This window comes from Papio anubis, chromosome 16, assembly GCF_008728515.1.
Source record: "Papio anubis isolate 15944 chromosome 16, Panubis1.0, whole genome shotgun sequence".
Taxonomy (NCBI): Eukaryota; Metazoa; Chordata; class Mammalia; order Primates; family Cercopithecidae; genus Papio; species Papio anubis.
In genome coordinates, this window is record NC_044991.1 from 13131737 (window position 1) to 13142782 (window position 11046).

General features: G+C 59.0%; 1 protein-coding gene across 3 annotated transcripts; it reads right to left on the bottom strand.

The window, feature by feature from the left end:
- Positions 1–262: 262 nt before the first annotated feature.
- Positions 263–9284, bottom strand: CDC42EP1 (CDC42 effector protein 1). 3 transcript variants are annotated; one of them, XM_003905509.3, is made up of 3 exons: positions 9162–9284; positions 2924–3663; positions 263–1581 (listed from the first exon to the last, which is right to left on the bottom strand). In XM_003905509.3, exons 2-3 carry the CDS (start codon positions 3384–3386, stop codon positions 848–850), a joined length of 1197 nt encoding a protein of 398 aa, XP_003905558.1. In that variant the 5' UTR covers positions 3387–3663; positions 9162–9284; the 3' UTR covers positions 263–847. The 3 variants fall into 3 exon arrangements, with proteins under 3 accessions (XP_003905558.1, XP_009215508.1, XP_021777220.1); XM_009217244.4 differs by lacking the exon at positions 9162–9284 and adding an exon at positions 5182–6634; XM_021921528.2 differs by lacking the exon at positions 9162–9284 and having other exon boundaries at positions 2924–4106.
- Positions 9285–11046: the final 1762 nt, after the last annotated feature.

Here is an 11046-nt window from a genome sequence, read left to right on the forward strand (position 1 = left end):
GACAGACACCAGTCCCAGGCACCTGGGCCAGGACCTGTTCCCGGAACTGCAGATAAGGCTCCCACCTGGGTCTCTTATCTCAGGGGCATTCCAGCCTGGTTACTCATTACCCTCCCCTTGGTGCGTCTACTTCCCTCCCCTGCTGGGGGCCTTGATTGGGGGGGGGGGGTCCTTGGCTTTCTAAACTCCCTGGAGGGGAGGGGACTGAAGCAAGTAGAGTTGATGCTGTTCTCCCTGGTCCCCAAGCATCTTGCAGGACACCTTTTATCAAAACAGCCTTATTTAATCAGGCCCCAGAGGCAAGTCTGGGGTATACAGGCAGGTGGGATTCCTCCCCGGGAGGTCATACCTGACCTTTCTGGGGTAAGAGGGAGGCTGGGGCGGGGATGTTGGGGAAGCGGCCTGGGAGAGGGCTGTCAGGGTTACAGCGGGGACGCTCTGGGATGAGCTGGGGGCAGGCGGTTCCTTTGGGAGGTGGGACAATGGCCCTGTGTGGTACACTCCCTGCCCCCCACCCCCCACAGGCAGCTTAGTCTGGCACAAAGGCCACACTGTGAGGCTGGGCCCTCCAGCTGGTGGGGGTGGTGTGGAGTGGGGCCTAAGGAAGAGCTATTAGGTCCAGAGTGGCAGTGGGAGGAGGTGGTCAGCTTGGCAGGGCCTCTGGGAGCATCCAAGTCCCAGAGCAATCCTGGCCTTCCCTGTCTTCCCTCCCATGTCTGTCCTGCAGAGGTGGAGAGGGGTTTAGGGGCAACTCGGCTTCTCCCCTCTCTGGTCTGGTAGGAACCAGCTGTTAGGTGAGGGGCCGGCTCTGCACCTAGGTGGGGCCCCGGGACCATGTCCCAGCCCCTCACACCTTGACCTCATCATCCTCCTCAGCATCCGCAAATTCAAAGGTGTTTGCTTGCACCGTGCTGGGCACCGGGGTCCTGCTGTGTGCCTGGGGTGCCCTCCACTCTTCATCCAGGCTCTCCCAGGAGGCCCGGGCTTGGGGCAGCACCTCCACCCGCTCCTGCCGCGCATCCATCTCCGGGTAGTGGCGGCCACCACCCCAGCCTGCTCCCCAGTGCCTGCCGAGGGCAGGGCCAGCAGGTCCTCGTGGACCCCCTCCCACTGGGCTGGCCTTCACCTCAGCCACTGGGCCCAACCCAGCTGTTACCCCATTGGGACAGTGTCCATGGGGTGTGGAGCTTGTGGCAGGGGCTGGAGGGTTTGCAGCAGGAGCCGGGGGGGTTGTGGCAGGGGCTGGGGGGTTTGCAGCAGGACCCGGGGGGTTTGCGGCAGGGGCTGGGGGGTTTGCGGCAGGGGCCGGGGGGTTTGCGGCAGGGGCTGGAGGGTTTGCAGCAGGGGCTGGGGGGTTTGCAGCAGGGGCTGGAGTCTCAGCTGCAGGGGCTTCCGGGAGGCTCATGACCCCTAGCAGCTCGCTGAGGAGTGAGGGCCCAAGGTCGAGGTCCAGGCGGAAGGACAAGAGAGAGTCTGAGCGGCGAAGCCCGGGCTCAGAGGGGAAGGAACCATCCCGGTCTCGGTCATGCGGCTTTTCCGAGCGGGGCAGGCGGGAGATGGTGCAGAACCCAGAGTCCAGGCCTAGAAGAGAAATGGGCAGTGGGCTCAGAGCTGGGGTCCCTCACCAGGAATTCAGGAGGGGAGACAGGAACAGTCCTGGCTTGCTGTGTGGCTTCTGGCTAGTCCCTCCCCTCTCTGGCCTCAGTTTCTCCCATCTTTCCAATAGAATATGCTCCATGGTCACCTGTGTGATCTTCCTGTCTACCCTGAAAGCTGAAAATCATCATTATCCTCGTTTCCATTATGCAGATGAGGAAAGTGAGGCTCAGTTTGGGATGGGGCGAAGGGGCTAGCCCAAGGCCATAGAAGTCTGACGAGGTGAAATCAAGCCTGGAGCTCAAATCTCCTCTCAGTCCCAATTGTGACCTCAGCCATGGCCACCGGCTCCCTGCCATGACCCTGGTTGATGGCTGCAGGTGAACCCATAGCACGTGGGCTGGTTTGTGGACACAGCATGGGACCAGCAGCCAGGGTCTGACTGTATAGAAATGAAGGACAGATATGTGCCTTCCCAAAGTCATCTAGTCTAGCCCATGCTTCCAGGACTACAGACCTGAGACAGAATCGAGTTTCTGTGGACCAGTCCTCAGTGTGTTTCTGAGCAGCTGCCTGGGGCAGTGGCGTTAGAGCATTTGCCCCAAATGCCGCAAGGCAGGGAGTGGCCACCAGGTGGCAGCAGGGGCCCATGGTTCTCAGGTGAACTCTGCCCAAACCGCCAAGGTGGCACTTCTGGCTGGGCAAGAAGGCTCCTGAGTTGTGGTCCCTGTGAGTGGTTTTCCAAATTTGTCGAGTTACAGGAAATCAAGTTCAGATAACAACAGCTCCAGTGTCCTGAGCACCTACTATGTACCAGTCCCCCTACGCCTCTCCTGGCACTGAATCTTAGCAATGACCCCGAGAGAATCATTATCCAGGTGAGGACTTGAACTTACAGAGGTCAGTTGACTTCCTGAAAATCAGGCAGAACTGGATTGGAATCCAGAGCCCAGGCCCTTCACCTCTCCATGATATCATTCCAACACGAGGGGAAGGCTTTGGTTGAAGGGGGCAAGAATGGGTAGATGAGTGGTTCAGTCGAGGCCCAGAGAGGGGGACGTGCTTGCCCAGGTCACACAGCAAGTAAGGGGCAGTGAGAACTCAAACTCCACCTCCTCACTCTCAACCTCAGGTGTTCTGGGAAGTCAGCTTGTTCCCACCACTGCACCCCCTCCCCATCCTTGATGTGGGGTTTGGGCCTGCCTTCTGTGGTGAGACCAAGGGACCCGGGCAACAGAGCTCACTTGGAGTTTGGAGGAACCACTGAACCCCTCTGGGCCTCAGTCTCAGCCTCTGAAAAGTGGGCCAAGATAACCCAGGCCCTCACCGTAGCTGGAGTGGCCGTCCGTGGAGCTGCTGGGGCTGCCGTCGAAACTGAGCTTGCCAACCACGAGGCTGTCGTAGGCGGCCTGGTTGAGCTGGGGCAGGGAGATGGCATTCTTGATGATGGGGGAGATGGCCGGTGGAGCCGGGGAGGGTGCAGGGGGAGACGCCATCCTCCGGGGGGGCGCCCCCACCCTCCGCACCAGCTGCAGCTTCTTGGCCAGGAAGTTGCGGGGTGAGCGATGGGTGCCCCTGGAGCTGCCACCGTGGTTGCTGAGGAAGGAGGTGTCCCCGAAGACGTCCCCACCACGGCCCACATGCATGGTGTGGCGGAAGTCCCCGAGCGGGGGGCTGATCATGTCTGCAGTCAGCCGCCTCTTTCCCTGTGAACTGGACCCCCAGACCACAGGCGAGAGCTTGCCCAGGCTCATGGTGGGGGCGCCGCCGCCCCCCTGGGGGCCGGGCATCAGCTCTGGCTGCTCACAGCTGCTAGTCCATGTCCACCAGGGGCCGGGGGAGGGAGGTGGGCCGGGCTCGGGATGGCTGCTCAGCTCCTTTGCCCTGGCGGAAGCTGTAAATGACGCTGTCCTAAAGTGAGGTCACCGAATGCTGAGGCTGTGGGGGGTCCATGGCTCGCCTCTCCCCGGGGCCGGCTGCCAGCCCCCCGGAAGCAGCTGTAGATGTTCAAGCGTAGAGAAAGCACCCCCGCGGTGGTCGGCTTCTCTCCTGCCCAGAGGTGGAGACCTGGAAGGAAGACAGAAAGGGCGGTGATGGCAAGCCCAGGACAGAGGAGGAAATCTGGGGTCCAAACATTAGTAGCTGAAAAGGATAGATCATCACACCCCACCACATGGATAGAGGCCCCCAACTGATATGGGGCAAAAGCTAGGCACAAGGGGACCCGAGTGAGTCTGTGTATAGAAAGTTCAAGAGCACAGCCAGGCGCAGTGGCTCACGCCGGTAATCCCAGCACTTTGGGAGGTTGAGGTGGGTGGCTCAACTGAGATCAGGAGTTCAAGACCAGGCTGGCCAACATGGGGAAACCCCGTCTCTACTAAAAATACAAAACTTAGCCGGACGTGGTGGTGCGCGCCTGTAATCCCAGCTACCCGGGAACCTCCAGCAGGAGAATCACTTGAACCAGGGAGGCAGAGGTTGCAGTGAGCTGAGATCGCACTACGACACTCCAGCCTGGGCAACAAGACCAAAATTACGTCTCAAAAAAAAAAAAGAAAAGAAAAAAAAAGAAAGTTCAGTGACAGGCAAAACCAATTGATGCCATTAGTAATCAGAATGATAGCAGCCTCTGAGCAGGTACTGACTCAACAGGGGACAAAGAATTCATCGAGCTATACACTTAAACCATGTATGAGGGAAAAATAGAAGCGCTCATTCCAAGTCTGAGCAACATAATGAGACCTGGTTTTCACAAAACATTTTTAAAAAATTAGTTGGGTGTGGTGGTGTGTGCCTGTGGTCCTAGCTACTCAGGAGGCTAAGAAGGGAAGATCCCTTGAGCCCAGGAGGTCAAGGCTGCAGTGAGCCATGATTGTGTCACTGCACTCCAGCCTGGGCGACAGAGCGAGACCCTGTCTCAAAAAAAAAAAGAAAAGAAAAAAGTGCTTATTCTGCAGGGCCCACTTATGAAGCACTTACTAAGTGCCAAGACCTCACCTGCCTCATCGTTTAAACCCACATAATACTCCTGAGGGGCTGGGCGTGGTGGCTCACGCCTGTACTCCCAGCACTTTGGGAGGCCGAGGTGGGGGAATCACGAGGTCAGGAGTTAGAGACCAGCCTAGTGGTGCTGGTCTCCACCATGGTGAAACCCCGTCTCTACTAGAAATATAAAAAATTAGCTGGGCATAGTGGCGGGCACCTGTAATCCCAGCTACTCAGGAGGCTGAGGCAGGAGAATTGCTTGAACCCAGGAGGCGGAGGTTGCAGTGAGCCGAGATTGCACCACTGCACTCCAGCCTGTGCGACAGAGTGAGACTCTGTCTCACAAACAACAACAACAACAACAAAAACATTACTCCTGAGGGCAGCATGGTATCAGTTAGAGAGGGGAAACTGAGGCACGAAGTGAAGTAACTTGCCTGAGGCTACATAGCAAGACATGGTGAAACAGGCCCCACATCCCAGAGCCCTGGGGCCCCAGGCTACTCTGCCTTCTGCTGAGTAACTGAGTAAGTCACCTCCCTTCTCTGTGCATTAAAATCTCTGCCACACAGCGAAGCCAGGAGGGAACAGATGCCTCACCAAGGCTTTGTGAAGCTGGGTAAACAGCCAGAGCAGAGGTTCCTCCAAACCATCCACCTTCAAGGAGCTTCCTGGAATAAGGATCCTGTGGTCAAAAGTGGCTTTTTCCAGCTGCCTCCTCCATGCGTGAGCATATTCAAGGCTCTGAGAAGGCCCGCAGGAAAAGACTTTATCACAGTTTGTCAAATTGATGTAGGAGCCTTGTTGTCCGGGAGCAAGCTTTGGAAAAAGCTCAGCTGGTGCCAAAAGCTATTTCTTGCCCATCTCTCCCTTCCTGATTCCCCATCCCCACCATACACACAATCTTCCCCAGCTCCAGCCTCTTTAAGCATTTCTTGTTCTGACCCCTTTCCTTCTGACCCCTTTTCTTCCAGTATCATACAAAGTCCAGGCTAGAGCGCACCTGTGATCCTATGCTTTTCCTGTGGCCCACTGAGGGCAAAGCTGGCTCAAGGTCAGATCCACAGAGCTAGTCGAGACTTGAACTCAGAGCCTCTGACTCACATAAGTCCTTGACTGGCTTGTGGAGCCCTGTCTCACCTCCTGAGATTGGCAATGCACTTGGAGGGTGGGGCAGTCGCCTGGATTTTCCTGCCTTTCTCCCTGGGGCATCCAGCTTGGGCTCTGCACTTAGCAAGTGCCAAATCAATGCCAGCTGAATCACAGATCTCCATGATAACCTGCATGCCAAAACATCACCCTGGTCCATTCTGAGAGTGGGAGGGCAGGCTGGGCTCGGTGTCCTCACGGTGTGACCTTGGGCAAGTCACCTACCTACACAGACCTGGGACCTCAGCTGATGAAAGTCAATAGTGATCCTTCACAAGAACACCCACATCTGCGGCTCAGCCTTCTTCCTTTTTAAAAACCATTGCTGCCACCTCCAAGCATAAAAATCTCAATACTGCCCTTCTAGTGTTATTTGAAATTCAAAATAGGTTAAATAACAAGATAAGAACAAAGAAGCCAATAGGACAAAGCTAGCTTTGTTTTCTGACTACATTCTCTTCCCTTCCCACCATCGGATCCTCCCCCAACCCTAACTCCTCCCCCTTGGAGGGGAGGAACTTCTGAATCATCTTTTTCCCTCCCTGGCACCCCCGGCACCGAGAAGTCCTGGTGGAATGTTTGCTGAAGTTCTGAAGCGCTCCACAGTTGGCCAACCATTACATGATGTCATCTGATTCTCCAACAACCCTGCAAAGCCACAGCTTGGCCCATTTGACAGGCAGCGCTGAGGTTCGGAGGGAAGGGAGACCTGTCCAACGTTACGTGACAGGTTCATGGCAGGGCCAAGTTTCCCTGCTCAGCAGGGATTAACGATGCATCTCTAGGGGAAGAAATGGGAGTGGGGAGGGTGTTCCTCTGTAAAAAGCCCTGTAGAAGGGTCTGCCATGTGGCCTCACCCACTTGCTCCCACCCCAGCTCCCTGACTTTTTTTTTTTTTTTTGATGCAGGGTTTCACTCTGTCACCCAGGCTGAGTGCAGTGGCTCCATCACAGCTAACTGCAGCCTCGAACTCCCAGGCTTAAGCGATCCTCCCACCTCAGCCTCCTGAGTAGCTGGGACTACAGGCGCATACCACCATGTTCAGCTAAGTTTTTGCACTTTTTGTAAGGACAGGGTCTCACTCCATTGGCCAGGCTGGTCTCAAATTCCTGAACTCAAGCCGTCCTGCTGCCTCAGCCTGCCAAAGTGCTGGGATTACAGGTGTGAACCACCACACCTGGCCTCCCTGACTTCTTGAGGCAGCACCTCTTCTCCCAGCAAAAGGGGCTCCTCCCCCCTGAACCCCCATGGCCACTTTTGACTTGGGGGACCAGCTTCCTCCCCAATCTTGTGATGATCCCATCTTTCAAATGTTTCTGGGCACCCCCCAATAGTACCCATCCCCCACGCCACCCTGCCTACTGCCCTGGAGACTCTGCAGGGCTGTGGAGCTGAGGGCAGGGTACTGGGACCTGCCTCCCCATGTGGAAAACGGGAACAGCACACCAGACAGTTCCCCTCCCAGGGGAGTTGCAAGGGTAGAAAATGTAATGAAACCCTCAGATGCCGGATAGAGCAGGGCAGCTATGGGTTCAAATCTGACACCTTTACACTAACATCTCTCATTCCAGGGACCCCTGGTGGCAGCCACGTGACACTTGCTGCCAACCACAGGGCACTGCTGGCCATCAGGTGTGCCTCACCTGGCACTAGGAGTAAGCACGGCTCCAAGTGTCCTGGTGCCAGGCTCACCTCCCCTCACCTGCCCAGGAATACCACCCGTTAGTATTCAGAACACCCCTTTTACAGATGGAAAAAACAAACTTAGAAAGGAGACATTTACCCTCAATCACAGACCAGCATCGCTGATAAATGCCCCAGGGTGGGAGTGAAGACGATGGGGAATGGGGAAGAGGATTTGGAGGGCTTGGATGCCCAGTGCTGAGCACGGTGTGGGGTGCAGGTGCAGGCCTGGGAAGACAGGAGACCTAGCTCTGCAGATTCAGCGTCTGTGACCTGGGCAAGGAGGTCATCACACAGCTTCAGTGTCCCTGGAGTCCTTATATTTACCCTATAGAGGATAGTCAGGGCCTGGGCGCATGGCCTGAGCTCACTCAATGGTGGGAATGACGCAAGAACAAGTTTTGGAGCCAGGATCCGGCCAACAGGGGCCGCTGTGGAGGCACATGTGGTCGCGGGGAGGCCAAGGGCCGCTCTGAAGGAGAGCGGGGGCGGCTGCAGCCTGGCATTCACCTGGGGGTCACCCGCAGGCCGTAGTGCTGGCCAGGGGCCCACGTCTCATCCTGGAGGTCACTGCTTGGGTGCACACAGCCCCCTTCCTGCGGGCATCCAGCTGGGTGATGCCCCCGCCCTCTACCGCTGGACAGCGAGTCCCTGTCTTGGTTACGGCAGCTCCCCCAAACTTGCTCTGGTCCCTGGGTTAACGGGTTAACCCAGGCGGCTGGCTTCTCCTTCCCCTCAAAGTCCAGACGCTTCAAGGTGGAGAGACGGGGAAACAGGCTAGAACGGGGTAGCTGTTGTTCTCAGTCGCGCTAGGGGACCCGGTCCTCCGTATTCCAAGGGGGGCACCGTGGGCCATTGGGGAGCGACGGGAAAAGTGGAAAGGAGACGCGCTTCGTGCCCACCGCCCCGAGTTAGAGCCAAACCAGCCGTGGACCAGGCGAGGAGGAGCGGCTGCGAGCTGCGTCTCGGGTTCCCGCGCCACGTTTCGTGTCGCTGCGGCCTCCCGGCCAGTCCTCTCTCCTCTCTAAGCCTCAGTTTCCCGGTTTAGGAAAGGGGCTTCGAATCTTGCGGGTCTGGCACGGCTGGGGCAAAGGCAGAACAATCTGGAGGGCGACCGGGATTGGAAGTCCGGGAAAGACTTCGACCACCCAACGTTCCCTGGGGGGACGCGGGAGCCTGGGGCTCAGGACGCGGAGGGTCGCTCCGCGGGGGAAGGGGACGGCCAGCTGTCTTGGCCAGAGGGGAACCGGACGGGATGACCTCATCCGCGTCTCCAGCCTGGAATGCGGCGGTCGGGGAGGGGGCAGGGTGCCTGTCCATCTCCCCGGGTCCCCCACCCCCCACTTCCCGCTCTCCGCGTGGGCCTCGGCGGAGGGGATACATTCCGCCGCGTCGCCCGCTCCCCGCCCCTGCCCTTCCTTCCCCCGCGCAGGAAGGCGCGGAGACAGCCCTCGCTCTGTCCCTCGGCTTGCCCCCTCCTCACGCAGTTTGGCCGCTGAGTTTCGTCCGATCCTCTGCCCCCTCCGCCCGCCCGGAATGGGACACGAAGCCCGAAAGTTCGGAGTTTCCCCGCGCGGCTCCTCGGCCGCGCCCGGCCTTCCCGTGGGCACCCGGGGGCGCCTCTCCCGGGCGGGTCCGGTCCCGGTCCCGGCCCCGAGAGCCTAGGAGGGTGCAGAGCCCTCGCAGGCGCCCGGACTCGCCGGCCTCCACGGCCTCCGCCCCGAGGACCCGCGCGCCCCAGCTGTTACCTGGCTTCGCGAGCCCCGGGGGCGCGGGACGAGGGTGGACTAGTCCTGCAGCGGCGGCGGCCGCGCGTCCCGGCTGGCAGCCCGGGAGAGTCGCTGGGCCGGTCTGCGCCGCCCTGGCCGCGGGCTCTGCGGGCTGGATCCGGGGGCGGGGGCGGGGTGTGGGCGCTCCCGCCTCCCGCCTCTCTCCTCCCGCCCGCGGGCGGGGCCCGGCCCCCTCCCCGGCCCGCTCTTCGGCACCGTCCTCGCCGCCCCCGAGAGCTGGCGGGGACGCGACTGGGGGGCCAGGCCAGGCCTCTCTCCTCGCCACCCCGGCCAGGGTCAGACGGGGAACGTGCGGGCTGCCCCGGGGAGGCGACTCCGGTCCCCGGCCGCCAACCCCTCCTCCACCGGTTCCCCGCGTGGCCTTGGGGCGTCCAGGCCTGATGAACTCTCCTCCCTCCTGGGCCCTCCAGCAGCGCCCTGCGGGAGTTTGGGGAATCGGGAAGCTCGATCTGAGGCCCTGAATGCCTGGGCCTTTAAACTTTGATGTTTACAAGCATGACATGCCCACTCCTTTCCTCTGGATTCTTTCCCTTCCACCCGGTACAGGCCTCGCGGTGCCCAGGAGGAAGACAGCCACACTGGGGCGACTGGTAGAGTCAAGGCCGGGACCCTGGAGCCGGACAGCCTGGGCTCCTGTCCTGCCTCAGTCACTACTTACCTTTCTCTGCCTCAGTTTCCTGATCTGAAAGTGGGATAGATAATAGCAGCATCAGATGTTGTGTCAAGTGTCCCCTGCTCCAAGAGCACCTAGGAGGCTTGCTTGGCAGGTAAATGAGGTCGCATCTCAGAGACTTTACAGATCCCGCCCCCCTACCTCCATGGGGGGGCAAGGAATCAGCCATACCCGGGACCCTGTGCCATCATCAAGGAGGGGAGATCGATTCTGGCCCCCGCCTCCTGTTGTCGTGCCCTCCTCTGACTACTCCCCTCTGACTATAGAGTCCTCGGGCTGTCAGGGCACAGGGAGGTCCCTAACACTGCCTGAGGTCCTGGGGCCTCAGGAAAGCTTCCTAGAGGAGATGATACCGGAGTTGTCTTTTTTTTTTTTTTTTTTTTTTTGGTGGAGTCTCGCTCTGTTGCTCAGGCTGGAGTGCCTTGGCACAATCTCGGCTCACTGCAGCTTCCACCTCCCCGGTTCAAGCGATTCTCCCTCAGCCTCCGGACTAGCTGGGATTACAGGCACCCGCCCACGCCCGACTAATTTTTGTATTTTTTAGTAGAGAGGGGGTTTCGCCATGTTGGCCAGGCTGGTCTTGAATTCCTTACCTCAGGTGATCCGCCTGCCTCGGCTTCCCCAAGTGCTGGGATTATGGGTGTGAGCCACTGCGCGGTTGTGAGTTAAGTCTTAAAGGACGTGTAGGCAGAGGGAAGGGCAATGGAAATGCACAGTGCACAGCTGGCAGGGGGACAGCACAGCAAAGGCTGGGAGCGGAGGACCCCGCAGCGGAGGCAAACCTGGTTGGAGGAGACTGGCTGAGCGCTGTTGTGGCAGGGGACGAGGAGCCGTATTTACCCGCAGGTGGAGGAGACAAGGTCTTTACTGTTCACCCAGGGGCTAGGCCTCTTCCACGGGCTCCCTGAATCCCCATGCTGGCCGCCAAGGGAAGGAGCTATTCCTGCAGCTGGACAAATGAGGAAACGGAGGCACAAAGCATTCTAGCATTTGCTCAAGTGGCACAGCAGTAGGAACTCTTTCCCTGGGGGTCGGCCCAGGAGCATTTTGTCCCATGGAGAATTGAAACAGCATCGGGACAGTGAGCCAGCAGGCAGCACTGGCAGGTGTACATTTAGAAGACTGACTGTTGGCAGGCGTGGTTGCTCACGCCGGTAATCCCAGCACTTT